Below are 20,895 nucleotides of genomic sequence, written 5' to 3' on the forward strand. Positions count from 1 at the left end.
TTGTCTCACCACTTCCTTACAACACTTTTAGGGATAGCAGAGGAATGTTCCTACAGATCAGTGTAAGGTTATTATCCATGTAAGAAGGTGCCTCCCGGTTATTATGCAAATACTACCTGTGCTGAGATCAGAGGATGAAGGAATTTAAAAGCAGGGAATCTGAATTTGGACAGTGACATTTCCTATGGATTATGCACCAGAATAGCTAAACATTTCAACGTGTCTCTAAGCAAGCCATAACCCAGCCTCACCAGCTCCAGCTGGGGACATATTAATTTCAAACTCTGTCACAACAGATGCTGGCAAGACCTCACACAGTTGGATTTAGAGGACTCCTCACCTATTTCATTGCATTTAACCCGGAGAACATACCAAGTGTCTTCCAGTGCACCTGCCCTTTATGCTGCTCTTTACTGAATTGTGATACTGGCTTTTGGTAAGGCAACATTTATAGTTGCATCCTTTGGAATTAAGATTTCAGAGGCACTTAAAACCTCCAGGGAGCTCAGAGCTCTGACCCTGTGTTTGGCTCCTGAATGACAACAGGATTTTAGGCTTGTCTCACTTGCTGCAAGTTTGGGTCTATGGCAGCTTATCAAATTCTGCTGAGAGCTCCAGGCAAAGCCCATCCACAGAGCAAAGGATCCCAGAAATTCCAGCTAATAAATCAAGGCTCCTTTCCTTCCCACTTTTTGAAACCTGTGTGCAAGATCCTTCAATCCACCAGGAAAGGATGGTGCATCTACCTCCAGTCTTCTCCTTGGGGATCCTCCCCAAGTACTTTCTTCAACTCTTCTGCTCCTGAGATGCTCTTTAAATCATCTGGAAAGAAATCTGCCTCCTCAGCTGACTCCCAGAAAGTGTTCTTTAATGGACACACACCTTCAGGTCAGGGCAGCTGAAGATACTCATTGCACTGGTCCATGATATGACCCTGCATTATGCAGTGGAAGTGAATTCTAGAGATGTTTTACTGGCACTTAGAGGCACCATTTGAAGTATTTTCCTTGTCCTTCACCTTGCTTGGCATTACTTTATGGCACGCCCAAACATCTAGAGAAGTAAACATAAATGCTGGCAGGAAATACTTAAGTCATAAATTTAATTAGAGGGCACTGAAAGCCTCTCTAATTACTTACTGCAGGAGGGGAAGCTATTGCTGGTAGCTCAAAGGCTCTTGCACTTATTGAGCAGCAGTAAGGAATTCTCCCCACAGGAGAAAAAAGAGCAAGTCAAGTGTATCCTAATTAAACTAATAAGCCATCTAGAGTGGGGCTTTTATTTCCTAAATAAGCCAGAGGTCTCTTAAAAGGACTCCAGCTCACCTTCACCTTTCCACCAGGATGCACTGCTGGAAGCTCGGCTGGGGGACACCTGGGAGCTCCCGTGCTGGCTCACCAGGGTGGATATGAAGCTCACAATTCAGAGCAATAACATGAACAGCATTGTTTCTTTGTTTTTTTTGAGAGAAGAAGCTTGTCAATCATTAATGCATAAGCCAGAAAAATAGAGAGAGCACAAAAAAAGAAAATTTTAAACAAACTCGGCATGACAACTTACGTAACGTTAATGAAGCTTATACCAGGTTATATGTGCTAAGAAATCTCTACTACTTAGTGAGAGCATATTCATCACTAAATCATGAAGTACTTCTCCTACAGATGGGTTAAAAATGCATTTGCCTTCCCACAGCCAAATGCAAGAGGGAAGAGACAGTGGAAACACAGCAGACAGTCATGGTCTGGGCACCTCCACACCCTGAGAGTGTGTCTGTTCTCACATCAGCCTTTTGCTCAGGCTCCATATGAAATGTCTGCAGGCTGATTAATACCTTTTTTCTACTCTGCATGAATAGTAATCAATGCCTCTTTCCCCCTACTTTGCTGAGCTTGCTTCCCAAGGGAAGAAACCACCACTCTTAGACAAAAATGGAGCCACAGGTTGCCTCCCTGTACATGCTCAGCCCAAAAGCATGAGCCTGTGCTGGCACACACATCTGACCAAAGGTTTGTGCTGGCTGAGTGTCTCCAGGGTTTTTCGTCTTGCATGAGTGAAGAAAAAGCATTTAGGCTCACATTACAGGAGCATTGTTGCCATTAATAAGGCAGTAACATCTACCTCCCTCTCCAGTAACTCTATAAATTATCAGTAGGAAGAAGGAGGGGCAGGAAGAGTGGGAAAAAGGTGGATTTTATCTTCTCACTGTGGCATTCAGTCACATGCACAGCAAGCTGGCTTGGAAACCCAACAAAAGCTCAATACAGAGGCACATCACTCCCCAAAATCCTTTGGCAAGAGCAGTCCTGATCACCCCACAACAGCCAATTAGTTGGTTTTGATGGCAGCTTTGCCTAAATAAAATGGGTTCTGTGAAAGGAGCAGCTCATACATCATCCCATTAATGCTGAAGCATCTAGATCTCAAAGACACATAGTTTAAATTCACACAGATGCTACAAACACTGTCCAACTAACTGCACAGACCTTTTAACTGAATCTCCTTCTGAACTACTCCTTGCATGCAGACATCATGTTTGGAACTTTGCTTGGAACTAAAATCAATCCTCTTTCCCACTCTTCAGCCAGGATCTGGCCTCTGGATTGTAAGTGCTTTTCAGCAGCATAGCTTGCTTATGTCTGACAGTTCACAAACTCCTTTTTCCTTAAAAAATAACTACTTTCCAGTGACCAGGCCTATTTTTGAGAACCACAGTTCCCATTGCCTCTGTGTAACATCCATAAGGATACTTAGGGGAACAGTGATAACCCTTTCACCATTCTGCCTGAGCTCAGCAGCTCCTTCAGCATACAAAGGCAAATCTCCTCCAAGCAGAGGCTGCTTTGATAATCCAAGAGGAACGTGTGGCTGGAACCAGGCATGGAGGAAAAAATGCAAAAGGGTTTTATCACTATGCAAGTGAAACTCAGAATGTGCAAGGCCAGCTCTGCAGCAGCTCAGTTGTGCTTGGCTGAGTAACAGCAGTGTTATTTTTTTAAACTGGAACCCAAAGCAAGCAACAAAATGAGAACAAGTTGCTGTCAGAATAAACTGCTGTCACCTTCCTTCATTACCAAGGGAGAGCCAAGGCCAGCTCATTTTATCCTCTCCTTAAATTATCCTCTCATCTGGACATTACCACTGCCCTAATAGCCACAGCAGATGTAGCCAGTCCCAAGGTGTCTTTAAGCAGACAGCCAAGGAAACAAGAACCTCTATTTCTTCATTTTCAGAGTACACTGCTTCCAGGGTGTTATTAGGCTGTGGAAAAATCAGGCCCCAGGAGAAGATAATAATAAAGCAAAGTCCATTGCAGTCCCCTAAATCTGCTGCCTCACTTTCAGGCAATCAAACCACAGCACAGAGACATCCAAATGCAGCAGCAACATCTGTAAGTTATATAAAAAGCTATTTCAGTCTACTACAGGTCAGAGCCCTTGGTGTTGAGGGGCAAAGGAACAGAAAGCCGAGTTCAAAAGATTTGCCTCTGGATTTTTTACCTAGTGTGCTGGGAATCGCCTGCAGAGCGCTCAGGAACAGAAGAGCGATTAGCAAAAATAGTGTGGGATTCAGCACTTCTTCCCTACAAACAAATCCTGTTTATCTAAAGCCTAAGGGATGAGGGTGATATCTTGACAAGATAAAATGATGAAAGTGATTGAATACAAAACAGACTGTCATGAATTCAGAGGGAGAAACACTGGATATTTTGCAAAGAATATACATCCTTCCTTTGGTTGGGCTGTTTTTTTAAATCACAAAAAGCAGACATCACATTTGTGGCAGGGGGGAAAAGAAAACAGGTGTTCATGACACGCTTTGGAGCTTTATGTATCAAAACTAACTGCCAAAATCCACCTCCCTGTTGTCTGTTTTCCAGCAAAGCCCTGCTCTGCTGTCTGGGTAACCAGCACACTCGTCCAGTGCTCGTGACAGGGACCCCAGGTATTCAATCATCCTGTTGTTACCTGTCCCTGCTAAACACAAACCAGGGGACTGCACAAGTTCAGCCCACATTGTGTTTATATAAAGCTTTCAATTATTTTTTTTCCCCAGTGTTGAAGCTTTCTGGGAATGCCTTACACTATGCCAGGTGCACCCTGCAGCAATAGGAGGTGAGATGCTGATGTCCCTTTGAAAGCTTTATTTTCAGATGGTGCAGATGAAAATGCTGCTAAAAGCAGCTAAAATGCTGCTACATCATTGTATGATATAGTGGAAAATTAACTAACCTGCAATTATCTGTATCAAGGAGTCCACCTGAGCTGCCAGTCCTGAGGCAGAGCTACCTTTACCACCCCAGTGGGATTTACAGTGTGGATAATTAGGTCTGTGCTGTCCAAAACAACAAGTGGGATGCTACGTGGCTCCCTTTCACAGGGAGACAAAATTAGATCAGAATTAAGATTTTACCAACACCTGTGATGACAGCACAAACACCAAAAACAGCTGTGCAGTGCTGCAGGAAGAACCTGGCCTCAAAAGGGGAACAGAGAAAGGCTGTTCAATGGGGGGAAATACATGGGTGGGACACAGAAAGAAAACCACAAGAGCATCTCCTTCCTTCAGGAATCTGGTGATGAGACTGGAAGGGAAAGGTCCAGTGAGTTTCCTCTGAAATTATTTAACTTGTGGGGCTCTCACACAGTCAGAAAGAAGCACCAAAGAAATGTGATTACAACCCATGATTTCCCAGCCCACCAGCACATAGGAAGTGGTAATATTTTGTCTGTAAACATTAAAATAAGGTCCCTTTATGGAAACAATCTTTCTGTCATTACAGAAAAAGTACTGCAATGCTACTGAAAATGAAAATGTTCAGAAGAGAACACTTGGCACACTTCATTTAACTTACACCCTCACACAGGTAATAACTGAAGGATTCTAGGTCAAAAAAGCCATTAAATAAAGTACATTTAATAATACAATGTGCTCACCTTCCCATCATAGCGTTTCACTATGAACTGGTCCAGGCCCAGGTCTGCAAGAGAAAAAAAATACTTACAGAAAAGAAAGCTTTTATAGCATAGAATTAAATATTTCTTGTGTTTTCTGCTTGGGGGGACTGGAAAATAAAATGCACAGTCCGAGTAACATGTGTAGAAAGCATAAGGACAAGAGGAAAATTTTATTTGGTTTTGCATATTTTGTACTTTGTATTTTGAACACAAAAAGTCAACAAACTCTTGGAATCAGAGAAGAAAACCTCCTTCTATAGCAGGGCCAGCAAGAGCTCAGCAACCAGCACCTCTCAAGAGCCTGGAATACCCTTCTCAAAGTAGATCCCTGCACTATTACCAGGTAAACATTTCACCTGTGACTCGTGGTGCTTTTAATAACACCTTTGGAATGGCTCACAAATGGGAAAAAATTGACTTGTTCTCATAGTTAACTGGGATATCCCCAAACAAACCCAAAGCTTGTTCATATCCGAGTATAAAATAAATAGATTTTAAAGGAGATAAGCTGTAGATGCATTTGTAAGAAGTGGAGTACTTTAGCTGAATTGGAGAAAAGCAGGGAGAGGGATTGTTTATATCAATAAAGTCTCTGATACCTTCCCGAAATGTTTATTTATGTTGAAGAGGGGAAAAGAATATGCCAGCCTTAGGTGAGTTAAGGCACAAAGCTCTCATCTCACCCACAATGCCCAGCTGGCATCTAACACCAGTGACTGCATGTATAAGCAAGATGACAAAAAAAAAAAAAAAAAAAATCAGGAAGATTAATTATCTGAGCTTTGCAATCCAAAATCAGGAAGATGCAACCTGAGAAGAGATTAAGCAGAACTCAAGTCAAGCATTTCCAGTAAAACTCAGGAGAGTAGAGGCTGATTTTTGGTGCTCTGAGAAATAAAACCTTCTGGAGAGTGACGTCCCATGTATTTTCTGCCACTGTTTATGGTAATTAGCACATTCTCATTTCAATTTAAATTAGAAAATAAGATGGAAAAACCAAAATAAAGCCTTCCCCATGCCTGCTGCGTCACCTGCTTTTGAAAGAGGATAATGAAACCCTTCCTGTCTGCTGGAAAGTTTCATGGTATTGTGCAGAAAATGGAATTATTCATTGCTCCAGGCTGACCCCCCCTTACCCTTTGTGACCCAAAGGAGCTACAACTCCTCTGCCACAAATTTCAAAGGTCAAGGCAATTGTCACAGGGCTTTCTGCACTTGTGAAAATTCCAGCCAGAAAGCACCTTCTCAATATTTCATGGGTCTGATAACAATGCAAATTGCATATTCATACACATTTCCAGACTTTAATCTTCTGAATTTTGTCCTTCTCCAAGCTGCAGGTATAAATGAGGTAATTATTAGTGCATTTAGAGGCAGGATTTATCTGATAAATGTGATTATTTTATTACAGACACTTTATGTGGTCAGAGCTCACCCTGACCATCCACTTGGATGGTGACTTAAGCTGAGCTTATGTCCATGTGTCATAATAAAGTCATTTCTCAAGAACACCTCCTTTTCCCATGCCAGGAAATGCTGCTGAAAGACAGATCCCTGACAGCCTGACATTATACATGTACTCATGGAACGCCAAAAAAAGGACATGGGGTTAAAAATAGCAAATGAAAGTACGTCTTAATGGCACCTCCTGCAACTGGACACTGGGAAAGCACAGAGGTTTCAACAGAGAGCCAAAATGAATAGATGATTGTGTAGAGAACTGCAAGAAAAGATGAGCTGATAACTGTCACTTTATATATATAAATACCATATGTTTCTAAACAATTATAATAAATATTTATGTAATAAATAAATATGGAAATCATGGCTCCTGGGCTGTGCCAACAGTGGTGTGGGCACAGGCCCAGGGTAGGGCCTATCCCCTGGGCTGGCCCCCAGGGCTGTGTCCAGTTCTGGCCCTCCCAGCCAGAGAGCCCTGGAGCATGTCCAGGGCAGGGAAGGGAGCTGGGGAAGGGGCTGGAGCCCCAGGAGCAGCTGAGGGAGCTGGGAAGGGGCTCAGCCTGGAGAAAAGGAGGCTCAGGGGGGACCTTGTGGCTCTGCACAGCTCCTGCCAGGAGGGGACAGCCAGGGCGGGTCGGGCTCTGCTGCCAGGGAACAGGGACAGGACAAGGGGAAACAGCCTCAAACAAAGGGGCAGTTTAGATTGGATATTAGGAAAAATTCTTTGACCAAAGGGAGGTCAAGCACTGGCACAGGCTGCCCAGGGCAGTGGTGATGCCACCATCTTTGGAGGGATTTAAAAGCCATATAGATGTGGCTCTTGGGGACATAGTTTAGTGGTGGCCATGGCATTGCTGTAATGAAGGCAGGTGCTTCCCAAACCAATCCTACTCTTCCTTTCCTGTATTAACCTCGCTTGTTATCCCAGACTCCTGCCACAGGAAAGATGCATTTCAAGTTTCAGCACATAATGAGCAGCAATTCAAATATCTGAACTCTTGAACATCTTTGATCTCTGAACATCTTTTTCAACCCAGATGATTCCACAATTGTACTGCACACACAAGCACATTGGTTTCCACCAGCGTTTTATATGGTCACCCTCCCAGCCCTGCACAACCATGTCCCCTCTCCTCTGCTGCATTAATTAAGCTGCACACTTAAATTCCTCTGTGAAATTCCCCTTACATTTGTCCTGAGAGAAGAAGTCAATTCAAAAGCTGAAAAGAGGCATTTATGTTCAATGCATACACTTTTACTCTATATATTTTTCTTTTCCCAGTATAGTTTTATTTTCTTTTTTAAGGACTTAGCTGCCTGCTTTTCCACAAGCCTTTAAACTTGACAAAAGGAAACCAACAAAGAGGGTCTGTTGCCTGATTCCTGGAGTCTTTCTTTAAATTAGATAAAAAGCCCCAAGAAGCTTTCCCCCCAAGGTGCTGCAATAGGAATTCAGCATTTTCATGGGCTGGTGAGCCAATGGATGGATGAAGACAATCCCAGCTGAACAAGGGAAGGGAAGAATGGCAGTTAATGCACCTCTGCTTCTCAAAAGGCAGAGTGATATGTTAAAGCCACCACAGGATTGTCTCTAAGTGCCACACTCCCAAGTCAAACAGCCCCTTGCTGGGCTATTGCTGACAGGCTGCAGGAACACAGGCTAATAGGCATGTTGAATCAGGAGAAAAAGAACTTTTCCATCTTTCACTGAGGAGCTGGGGCTGAAAAAGCATTCTCCCAGAAGTGGCTGAAAGGACTTCCTCAAGAGAGGCAGCAATGAAATCCAGGAGTCATTTCAGGAAGATACCTGTCTGCTTCAAGCTTTCCTGGGACACACCCCATGGCTAGTCTGGATTGCAGTGATCACACAGAGTTTCACTCGTTGTTTCTATTTAACAAACTCAGAGTTTCCACCACGATCTGAGACCCTGCACAACACCTCACCTTTTGCTCCTGCAGCCAAGGGCTCTGCACCAGCCACGCACTGCCAGCAGCATTTCAGTAACCTGCAATGATTTCCCAGGCAGTTTCCCTGGAATGTTTAGCAACCTCTGTTTATTACTCCTACAAATTCTGATGTCATCTGTCAGGAGCCCCAGATAAACAGCAGCACTGCCATGAAGCATCCAAGCACATAGCACCACTAGAAATGTTATTTCAGAGTAGACAGACACCATTTACTCACCAATACCAGGGATACAGGCTGCCACTTTTATTCATGTGATGGTACTTTCACAGCACTCTAAAAATAAAAATGATTCAGTATAAAGCAAAAATTACTTAACACTCACTGCCTGCCACAATAGGGAAAATAGGGTGTTCAACAGCAGAACCATACTCCCTGCATTTACTTCTCTCATTTTGAGCTAGGGAGGACATTTTCATGGAGAAGGAATGAATTATGTGAAGGGAAAAATACAGAATAACTTGCTCTTGCTCTTGTTCAGCAACAGCCAAATCTAAAATCAAATGCTTATTATATTCCTATTGATTAAAAAAATACATACTTTCGATGGATTTTCTCAAAGCCAACTAATTACCACACTTGATAAATATGCAGTCAATTACTAAGCTCTTCATGTTATCTTGTAAAAATAAATCCATAGGCAGTAGGTTATAGACTGCAGCTCTAAAAAACATTTTAAAAACGAGCTTCCAGGAGAAGGACAATTATATTATGCCAAGAACACAGTTGAGATCAATTAGAAACCACCATGGTTTCCTCTGGGACACCAGCAACTTCTCACTGATGGAAAAACCTTTTCAATTCCTTCCAGTCTTGATATCCTTGTCAGATTTTTCACATTATTTGGGTAACATTCACTCATGATCTGCTTTTTTCCCCCACTGCTTAATATATAACATGGACTCCTTTATTGCCAGCAGATGAATAAAAGGGCTAATTATAAAGACTGAAAAGCCTGCTAACTGTGCTTGTGATATGCCACATTATGGCAGGAGAAAATGCTGGAGCAAGCTTTCCCCTCCAGAGCTGTAATCCAGCTTCTGATTGTTGTATTCAGAGTATTTCCCTTCTGAATCTAAAATGTAATCTGCAAGCAAACAAAGAGCTGCCTGAGACTTCTCAGGGGACAACAGCCTCGTGTTTAGGTTCAAGTCCAGGACTGTTTTGTTTCAGGAAGGAAGGATCAAGGTTCTCATCTATCTCCTCCTGCTCCAACAAGTCGCCCTGTAAGACATGCATTCCTAACACACCTGGTCAGCCACACCGACCTGGCACCTCTACGGGAAGCCCTCATTTATGTGACTTTCAGCACATAAGCATACATGTAAATGCATCTCCTGCTCTTCCCTGCCTCTTTTCCTGGGGTCTCATATCAGGCATGACAGGCTCAAAGATGATTCTTGCCCAGGCATTGTGTATTCCCACAGAAAAAGAGCTGTACCTTGTTCAGGAGACAAATGAAGTTACCTCTTACTTGCATCCTTGCTCTGAAGAGTTCTCCAGCAGATGTACTGGGGAAGAATAGAGAGTGAATTCCCAGAAGGACTGGAATCCCAGAGTTTCTAGCTTCCTTCTAGGTCTTATATATCCCAGCTGACCTCTTTGTGTAACTTTAGGGATCTGTACCAGCCCAGAGAGCTCTCCCCTCCTTATTGAGTGCTTGTCTCAGCTCCTGGCTGATGGCTGTACAGGTTTATTTCATAAACTTTAATCAAAATTACAAATAATCACTCATAACCACCCCAGAAGCCAGCTTGTGCTCAGCTCCTCATACAGTTGAGACATGGAAAACATATCATTCCTACCAGGAGAAGCAAGCTGCACACTCTGATGCAGGCACCAGCAATCAGCTCCATCCTTCACAACTCCTCTCCTCTGTCACCATCCTATGCACAGAGCCAGCAGGGCCACAGCTGCTGCTCCTGCCTGGCCTTCAGCAGCATGGTTGGGGTCTCTTGCACTCAAACAAAAAAAACAACCCAACCAAAAAACCTTCCAAAAGTTCAGATATTTGAGTTGCTGCTCATTATGAGGTGAAACTTGAAATGCATCTTTCCTGTGGCGGGAGTCTGGGATAACCAGTGAGGTTAATACAGGAAAGGAAGAGTAGGATTGTTTGGGAAGAACCTGCCTTCATTACACCATGCTGGGATGAGATAGAAGTGTTTTTTACTTCTTTCAGTCCTTATTGCAAAGGCCGTAGGAAAGCTGAGCATGACACAGCTCCTTCTTAGTCCAGGATGCTCCAAAATACTCATTTTCCTCAGGAAAACAATCAGTGCAGAACGGACCCAGATAAACCTGGGGAAATAGAGGGAATCTTTGCACTTCCCACCAGAGTATTTTCAGCTGGTTTGGGACTGGGGTTCCAAGGAAGCACCAGGCAGGAAACAGCCATCCCTCCCCATCCACTCCTGGAGCAAACTTATCTCTCAGGTATGAGAGGACATAAGAGAAAAAAAATAATACGGGACTGCAGGGAGTAGAAATCACCACCCACGCTTCTCCTGGCACTTGAACTTTCCAGATAGCACAGAAAGAATTTTTTTTTAAAAGCAAGCTTTCAAGTTTAATGCCATTCCTTGGCTTCTTCTGACAAACCATTCCAAGCTCAGCAAGCTCATGTCATTACTTAAGCACAGCTTGCCTACTTGGGAATGCTGTGGCAGGAAGTTTGACTGAACCAGAGAAAGCAATCTACAGGAGCTGAGGAATTGGCATTCATTTTCCCCATGCTAGCAAAACACAGGCCAGAATTAAGCTGACACTTTATTGACAATAAATCAAACTTTCCCTACATAATCCATAAAAATGAATCAGGCACACAACACCTTCACAGTAGACGAGCAGTTTAAAAATAAATACAACAGGGACTCAGCTACCTTGTTACTCCAGATCACTTCTATTCCTCAGTGTTTTCTCTCCATAAAACAGCAGAGGCATTTACAAGAAGTTACTCCCTGAAATTATGACCTGCAGCTTGAGCACACTGAAGGATTACCTCAAAGAAGTCTCCCAGGATCACACCAGGCTACATCAGAACCCCAAAGAAGGCCTTGGGATGAAGGCAGGATGCTCTAGCCCCAGTGGAGGGCACACCCAAGTTGTGACTCAGGATGAAAGCAGCCCCAGCATTTCCCAACTAACCTGTAACCTAAATTATCCTATGAGTCAAAAGCACCAGCAGGGAGTGAAGTACAGAACTCATCTGGCCAGCAGGTAGCACTCTCTGTTTTCAGTTTCTGGTGTGAAAACCAGACCTATCTTCCTTTTATTTTTTACTACTAGCTTTAAAAACATTTCAGAACAAGGTTATGGCTGGTTTGACTTTATTGCAGCAATAAGTGTTTTACTCTTCTACTGTTCATTATTTGTTAAAAAAAACCCATTTACTGTGATTGTGATGATGTGCAGAGCTGGTAAGGAACAACCACCCTAGAGCAGCTCCATCTAGAAGCAAATCCACAAAATTTCCCTAAATGCTCTGAAGACAGATTTTTCAACTCAGCAAAATCCAAGATGCCTAGCTTCCTACTCTGCCTGCTGATGGGCAGCCCAAGCTCAGCTTCCATCCCATTCCACTTGCTAAAGCACCCAAGACCACTTTCTTCCCTTACAAGCTGCTGTGTGTCACTGACTGGCAGTATTTGCAGGCACCATGGCTTCATGAGGCCATTTCAACAGCCAGGATAACAATGGGAATAATATGGGAAGTGAGTGGCCAAGACTGATGAATTATTGTTTCCCATTAGTCACCTCTGCTTGTCTCTGAGTGAGGTGTTTGCTCAGCATTCTTCCAGCTATTTGCTGTACACACCCTAAAATGCACCAAGCATGTGGAAGAAATAAAAGAATCAGATGTGTTGAAATGAAACACAGGATGTTTTCAGTTTTTAAGCTTCCAGACAGGTGCTACTGCTTTTCCAAGTACCAATTCAAGGAGTTTGAGACAGACAAGATGGTAACCTACAGCCATTAATTCACATGGAAACTATAGCCATTTCCAAGGAAAATGGAAATTTAGGATGGAAACCTAAATATCAATTCACCTGCATGCTTTAAATATTAATGCCAGGATTATTTTTTCTTCCTTCCTGGACACACTTCATACTGTTATTTTCTAAGCACAAGAGTACACAGTATTTATTTAGCAGCTGTCATGTAAGATATCAAAACAGTTTGACAATTTGGACACAAACTCCACACTCAAATATTTAACATTTGGGGGCTGAAGTTCTTCTTCAATGTCTGCAGAGACAAGGGAACTTTTAATTTGACAAAAGCCTGTTTCATTTTTTGAGATACAATGTGGGAGACCAAGAAACATGATCTCCCACATCTCATCCCAAATATTAATCTCTAAAAGGAAGACAAAATGAATCTCTAAATGGAGACCCCAAACATGAAATGGAGACAAAAATCTCTAAAATGCAGATAAAAGCCTCCTGCTACCCCACCAACACCAAATATTCAGGACACAGCTTTCCAGACAAGAGCAGGTCTTTTTGATTGCCAACCCCCCCCCAAAGTACCACAAGTGATGTGTTTGTTTGCAACACACAGGGAATTTGAAGATGGCAGAGATGAGCCCTACCCTGACCAGCAGCATCACATGGGGCTGCCTCAACTCCTTTGGAACCACTTAGGTTGGAAAAGATCCCTAAGATCATTGACTCCAACCTTATTGCTGGTGCTTTCCTTGCCAAAGCAACCTCTTTTTGTAGGTTTAGGAAGTGTTTCAGTTAAAGGTAATATTTCCCTATTAACTACAGGAGAAAGGCATCCCATCTGCTCTTCAGGGACTCACACCGGCCAGCTCTACTACACTGCAACAGCATTTTGGGAAACATGAAAGGACTCAGGCTAATTTTGGCTTGGAGCAGGAGACCTTCAGGAGATGCTTCCTAGCTCTGGCAATCAGAGCTGGTAAGTTTACAGACCAGGTGAGCAGAGCCTGGGGAGCATCAGCTCTCCTGATCAGCACCCACACACCACTCACTCTCTGGCTGCTTCTCGTTGGGGGTGATGGATCTGACGAAATCCTGCGGGGTCATGAACACCTCGGACTCGCCGTGCTCGTTGATGACCTTCAGCGTGGCAAAGTATCTGAAGATTTTGTCTGGTGTGGAGTAGGCTCTGATCCTGTTCTCGTATTCCATCACCTGGAAATGAAATTCAGCCAGCATTAGATGTGCACTGTCCGTGCCTCACGCTGACTCTCAGTCCTCAGAGAAATTTGCCACAGGACAAGTTACATGTAGCAACACAACTCTGGACACTTTTTGCATTATTCCTTTCAAAAGCCCTTTGAACACCTAGGAAAACTGGACATATCAGCTGCTGATGTCCCAGGATTAAGAACAAACACTAAAAATCTTCATTGTGAATAAATTTAGACTCTTCATGGTGGCAGAAGAAAAAGAAATCCACAAAATTCCTGAAGGTGCTTTAAAAACATGAGCATAAGAAAACACTCTGGCATCACATTTGTGAACCTAAAGCAGCCCAACATTTTAACCACAGTGTTGAAGGGTTTGATTTGTGATTAATATATGAAGTAAAAGAAAAAAGTCTTGGAAGGTTGGGAGAAACCTTTACTTTCAAGCAGAGTCTTGGAAAAAATCACTTGGAGCCCCAGCTGGTTGCTCAGTCACCCAAGCCCATTTTTTCCTTTTTTCTATCACATTGGCAGAATTCCCCAGAAACTCAGTCCTCCCCACCAATCTGCTTCTTCCTAACTCTGCCAGCAGTGATTTCTTTTTTGGTACCTAGAATCATTTTCCCCCCAAACAGCTGGAATTAATCAAAGACAACAGACAGCTTTTCTAAACAAAATCCCAACACAAGGCCATAAGGGTGGAAAAAGGCACAGACACCTACACTTCATCATGTATGAGCACAGAAAACTTTCCTCCTTACTTCAGCTTTTCATTCCTGCATTATATGCTGTGTTTAACAGTCCATAATGTACTTGAAACCTGCAGCTGGCCAAGAGCCACAGGAGGAAAATATCCCCACCAACAATGTGCTGCAAGAGAACAGGCAAGATCAAGGGTACTGCCAAGGCAGCTGTAGATCATTCCTGGCTTTGGTCCTGGTTCAGCCTTGTCCTTAAGTTCCTGAACAACTTCCTCAGCCTGATGTTTATCAGACAGAAAACACCCTCTCTAGTTTTTCTTACTTCTAGGATAAAAAAGAGCCAAATATTTCAAATCCCCCAAGCCAGGCCTTGGTAAAGCAAATCCTCTCTCCTCTGTATTTGCCCCAGCTGACACTACCTAGAATGAAAATACCTAAAGCATTCTCCCCCTTTACTTCTGCATCACCACAGCTTTTCCAGAATTCACATGTCCTTGCATCAACCACTACAGGCAGTTCCCTCCCTCCTGCAGGAGAAAGTTTTTTCCCCTAGGCCCTTTGGACTTCCAATCAACACACCTAATTCCACTTTTATTGCTTCAGTCCACAGGGTTCTCCACAGCTAAGGGCATTGGAATGAGGAAAATTGCTTTATTGCCAAGCTCCAAGTAAAGATGACACCCACTTTTCCACCTCTTTCTGGCTTTGTCTACTGCTCCCACCTGGCAGGAGGCAGCTCCTTATGCCAAACTGATCTTTTCACTCGTGGGTGCAGGCCATATCTCACTCCTGCATGACCTGATCTCATGAATAACACCCCACCCAGCTTAATCAGCCAGAAACAGCTCAGTATTTTTACCTTCAAGGAAGACAAACTCAAGGACAGTATGAAATCCCAGACTGAGGCCAAAAGCAGACACCACAGACCACAGCCAGCTCCCTCCATCCATGGCAACCCTTCAACACAGCCTGCTTTCTAGCTAAAAAAACCTCATTAGCCAAATTTTCCAAGCCTGTGGAAAAATTTCTTGCAAGGTGCTATCAAATGCTTTCCCTCAATCCAGCTGGGCACAACTCAACAACCCAACCCCACTGCTGCACCAGAGACGGAGTCCTGACATTTCTGGCAGTAAAACCATGTTTCATTTTACCCCACTTGACTTCATATCCACAATGGCTCTTCCCTCTGCATCTATTTTAAGCCCTGCTAAGATGCTACAATCAGGCTTGTTGCTTTCAGGTGCTCTTCTCCTCATGTTTAGAATATTTCGAGTATTACTTCCACAGCAACAACATCTTAATAACAACATAGGCTCAAAACCACATCTCCTGTCTCATCTTACAGCACAAAAAATGCACAATCTAGACCAAAAGAGAAGAACCTAAACTGCTTTTTAGCATCTCACAGGCTGCTTTCATCACAATGGAAATCGCACCTCTTCTACAAGCTTCCCTACAAGAAGGGAGCAAATGCAGGCACACCTCTTCCCCTTCGCCTGCAGCTGAAATCACAATTACATCATTCTTGGTAATGAGCTAATCAGCCGGCAAAAACTGACAAATGTGGCAGCCCATCCCTCTGACTGCAAGGCTGGGTGCAACACGAAGTCAGGTCAAGAAGGGAGCAGCCAAGATGCTGCAAATGGGAAAACCTGTAATTTATGACTGGGTGCTGAACATCAAGGGGGTGATAACAAGAGTGGCCTGATCCCCCAGCACAAATGTGGAGCTAAGAGCCCATGTATTTGGGTACAGACAACCATTTGTGAGGGGTTTTTGCACTGCTTCAAAGTCACCTGGACTGAAAATCATGCCAGACAACGGTGTCCTCTTCTTTCCCTACTACAAACCAGTCCTTGATGCAAGGAAGACCAGTCAAAATTCTCATCCTGCTCCCAGAAATGCAGCCTTACATAATCAGGCACCTTCAGAAAGATTATATGACCCCAAGGGAAAAATCCCTTTTTTGGATTTATTATTAGAGCATGTACTGGAGGAGAAAGACAAGTAAGTAATCCCTGCTGCTCTACAAGAATGAAGGTGCTGTTGAGACTGTCAATGTTTATGCTAAGCCTCAGGTAAAAAGAAAAAAAAAAAAGCCTAAATCCTATGCTGAAAATAAAGCTCTAAATTAGCATCTCAAGGCACAGAGCATCACCAGGGCCTCACTGACTATGCAGCAGCACACATCTTTACAGGGTAAATTAATTAGGACTCATTTTCTTTGTGCTTCCTCCTGTGACACACACCCAAATGAAGGCTCAGCACGAGGAACATCCCAAGGCAAGATACCTGCAAGACCCAAACACTTCCAGTACATCTTGGTAAGTCAGCCCTACTGCTGCATGCAAACACTTTTAGCAAGTTAATTAACACATCAGCCCGCCCCCATCCTGTATTACAGCTCATTAGCCTTCAAATTGTATTGAGGCACTCAAGTAATTTTTTTTCCTTTTCTGCCCTACATATCAAGGACCTACACCTGCCTGAGAACTATCCACACACAATCCCAACACCTGAAAGTGCTTTATGTTTCACCTTCCCCCTCCCACTGGATCACTATCTAAAACAGCAATGTCAAACTTAATTTATTGTTTCACCACTAATTATCACCTTCATTAAAAGCAACATTAGGATAACAAACAAGTGTTAAGCACTTCCAATTAGGCTTCATTTTTTTTGGAACGAAAATCCCAATGCTATTTCAATTAATTATGGGAAGAGCTGGGAAATTTTTACTGTGGCTGGTGGTTTGTTGGGGTTTACTTAAACACGTAGAAGAGTCAAGAATCCCTGAGGTGCTACACAATTAGGGGAGCAGCACATCCTGGGAGCAGGGGCACACCTTCCCCTGTCATCTGAGCTGGCCACATTCAAACAGCTCTCGGGGTGACTCACTGCAGCAACAAACACTGAGCCAGCACCTGAGACAATACCTGGCACATGCTGCGTTTAAAGGAGCTTTTGCAACATTGGCATTCAGGCCACACACAAGGTACATTCTGTCTGGAGGCTGCAGAGAAAAGGCTTGTGTTGGCACAAAGGTGATGAGGGCTGTCCCCAGGGAAATCACTGCTCCTGAGTTGCTGTTGGAGAAGGCAGGCTGGGATGAGAAGGGATCCAGGCCACACTATTCCCATCTTTTAGGCATACCTGGCTTGTGTCTTATTTGGAAATCATGGCCATATTAATCCCTACCTAGTTTGGAATGGAAAGAGCTGGTCAACACAGGCACATCTCAAACAACTGGAACAACAGTCCTTGCCTGTAAAAAACTTCCTCTGGCTTCCCCAGCCAGCAGCCATGTCAGACAAAAATCAACCTTTACACTCACTGTATTCAAAACTAAGAGTGTGGGTGGAGGTGGACTATGGTTTGCTCTCTGCAAACTGCCTCTGCTAACACTGGAAAAAACCAATAACCTGCTTTTCTTGAGTAGTACTGGCAAGAGCACTGTCAGAGCACCTGACACCCAGCTGCCATGAAAATTAGCAGCTTCCAAGAACCCACATTCCTGGACAATTCTGAATATCTCAGCACAGTATCTTGCTACATAACTTCACTGAGCTGCCACTAACATGTCACAACAGGAGAGAGTCTGGAGCCCCAAATACCACAAGGCACTTGAAATCTCAAGTTGTGTAATCTTTTCTGACCAGGAACCAAAATGATTCAGCAGCTCTAAAGGAAACAGCTCTTAATTTTTCATGAGAAAATATTTCATGATTTAAGCCACTATATATGACTACCCACAATTTAACAGCTAATGAGATGCAACCTCCAGAATACAGGCTTAAAAATAAATATCAGAAGCAAATCATAACAAAATTGGAGTAGATTCTCTTCACAATTCCTTTCTCCTCTTTGGTGCTGCAAAGATATTACATCATCCAACGCAGCCCTATAAAACTGACATCCAGATGGGCTTAAAAAATAAAATACTGCTGTCTGCCAGCTCCCAGTTACAGGATTCTGTCAGATCCAATTACACATCCTTTAATAACAATGGTTTCAGATAGTGCTAAACCAGTTGTCAGTTCTGCGGTGCCCAAAGCTCCTGGAACTGCCCAAGAGTGAAGGCAGGTCACAAGCCAACAATAGAGCTTATTACTCAAGTTTTCCTCCTCTTGAAAATGCGTCTGATCTGAAAATGAAATAGCCAGAAGCATCAAGAGAGAGCCAGAACTAACCAAGAAGGGGGACCAAGGCTGTATTTCAACAAGTACATTTGCAAAGAACAATTAAATGAAGAATTAAAGTACACCTTTTCCTATAACCCTCCCCTCCACATTCACCCTCTACTTTTTCCGGCATGCACTGTGTATATCCTCAGGCAAAAGGATGGACCCAAGAGACACGCATGCTGAATATCCCAGGTGGTTTAAAAGCTTTGGCACCAATTCCCTACTTTGTATGCACCATCTTAACAGCTATCAGTGCAGGAGCCTTGATTATCTTGGACATATAAGTAGAGGTGGGAGAAGAGGTCTCCGTTTCAGAGAGAAATAAATCACAAATACACAAGTTTCAACCTGCAGAAACTCATGGCAACATGCTGAGAAAGCAGGCTCCCAAAGAGTGAAGTTCCTCAGAAAATAAAGACAGGTACAGAGCAAGTTTTCCCTCTTGCAAGACACCCAAGTTTGGTACCTTGCGGTCCCTGAACCCGGAGCGCTTCTTCTTCTTCCCTTCTGGTGGTGCCTCCTCATCACCCGACGCCACTGCCCTCCTGTCCTCGCTGCTGCTGCTCTCCTCCTCCTCGTGCTTCATCTTCTCCCCCGGCTCTGCCCTCGGGCCATGTCTGACAGAGTCTTCTGCATAGGCTCTGTACCAGGGAAAAGAAAACACTCATTTAGGGAGTGATTAAGGGGTGCCACTAAATGGTCCTGCCAGGCTCCACCTGAGTGCAACACTGGTTACGGTTCAGCAGGGAGAGCTGCAAAGCAAAAGCAAAGGTGACCAGTCCCCTTGGAATTCAGTGTGCTTTTCCCTGTTGTAATCAAATTTCCACCCTTCATCAAACCCCAGACTAAAGGCCACAGTAAGTTTTCCCAGTCCAAATCACTCAGTGAATTATAACACCCCCTCCCAAAAACTAGACACACAAGACACACTAGGAGAAAGGCATATCATACCTCCTCTAGCACTAATTTCCACCTCTGCTTCCCCAAAAAGATGTATTAAGTGACAGAAATGTGTTTTACCCGCAGCACTGCAGGATTCAGGATGAACAACCTTTTTGTTTCAGTTCAGCTGATTTATTTTCTATCTCCAGCAGCTGACAAGCTGTTTTATCCCCTTCTTCCACCAATGACACTTCTAAACACCAGTGCTGCAGGATTTATGACAACAAAACTGGAGTTGTTTGTCCTCAAGGTGCAAATAAAACTCTGGCAGAGCCCAGGACCCCTTTTCCCTTGCTGTTCAAATACAATGATCTTCAGTCAACTCTATTCATAGACCAAGACTCAACACTTCAAATCACTCAGAATCAGGAGCAACTCACAGAACTGCAACTGGCAATGGGATGATTAAATAAAAAGCAGGATAAATCCCTAAGCCAAACAATGCTCTGGATTTCCCATGCTTTACTTGTAAAGCAGTTTAGATTCAGAGCTCAGACCACATTAACATCAGAGAGATGATAATCTCTGAGGATCCCTTAACATGTCACAAGCAACAAAGCCAATGGTTTGACAAAATTATTTCACTTTCTAAAGGACTCAAACAGCTCAGGGAAACATACCAGCCTGCCCATAATTTAAGTAAAACTGCCTTTACTTTGCATTCCTGGTGATTTATTTTGGACTAGTCACAGAGTATGAGCTCACACACAGGTGCTGCTCCTTGACCACTTTGGTACTGCCTGGAACTATGAATGTGGTCATTTACAGCTGTGTGAGTTTGTTTTAAAAGGGCTGTCTAGGGAGAAAAACAAAAACAAACCAAGATTTTTTAAGTTTCCCAAGCTCTAAACAAAAGGCTACACATACTTCATCCTACCAGTTTCCTGGAAAACACAGATGTGCTATGCAATACTAACAGAAGAGAGTCTGTCTGTCTCCCCAGGATTCACAGAATCAAGGAATAGCTTGGGTTGGAAGGGGCCTTAAAGATCCTCTCATTCCAACCCCCTGCCATGGGCAGGGGCACCTTCCACAGCTTGCAGCAATCTCAGCACATCAGCTTCCAAGAAGGAGAAATGGGGATAAGTGCTCCATCAATTAATTTAAATGCTACCAAAATAAAAGACAACTCTCTCCTTATCAGCATCCAATAATTCACTGACAGCACAGTACAAGACAGATGGGAACAGGCTAAAGAACTGCAAACGTCCACAGTACTGGTGGGAAGAAGACACTATAATTTATGGAATGGTTTGGGTTGGAAGGGATCAGCTTAGATAGGGATTCAGAGGTTTCTATCCACAGTGGGACAGAGCACAGCTCCATTACAGGGGTCTGATGTAATAAAATACACAAGTGTTCAGCAAAGAGCAGCATTAATCCTGCCTTTTCACATAGATATGGAGTTTTACACACTTTCTGCTCTGAAAAGGCCCTGAGTCTCAACTTGCCAATATATATTTGTGAGTCTTATAGCAAAGCACCATCTTTATGGCCTCCACTGAACCAAACTTTCAGAGACACGATA

At 43.5% G+C, this 20,895-nt stretch overlaps 1 protein-coding gene across 4 annotated transcripts in view; it reads right to left on the reverse strand.

The window, feature by feature from the left end:
* MICU1 (mitochondrial calcium uptake 1) overlaps positions 1-20,895 on the reverse strand; it is an 88,619-nt gene that overhangs the window by 49,925 nt on the left and 17,799 nt on the right. For all 4 annotated transcript variants that reach the window (XM_041717174.2, XM_072930840.1, XM_072930841.1 and 1 more), the window contains 3 exons: positions 18,892-19,066; positions 13,382-13,544; positions 4,935-4,978 (listed from right to left, as the gene is read on the reverse strand). In XM_041717174.2, the coding sequence (XP_041573108.2) occupies positions 4,935-4,978; positions 13,382-13,544; positions 18,892-19,066 (382 nt within the window). The remainder of the gene's footprint in view (positions 1-4,934; positions 4,979-13,381; positions 13,545-18,891; positions 19,067-20,895) is intronic.

This window comes from Taeniopygia guttata, chromosome 6 (assembly GCF_048771995.1).
Source record: "Taeniopygia guttata chromosome 6, bTaeGut7.mat, whole genome shotgun sequence".
Taxonomy (NCBI): domain Eukaryota; kingdom Metazoa; phylum Chordata; class Aves; order Passeriformes; family Estrildidae; genus Taeniopygia; species Taeniopygia guttata.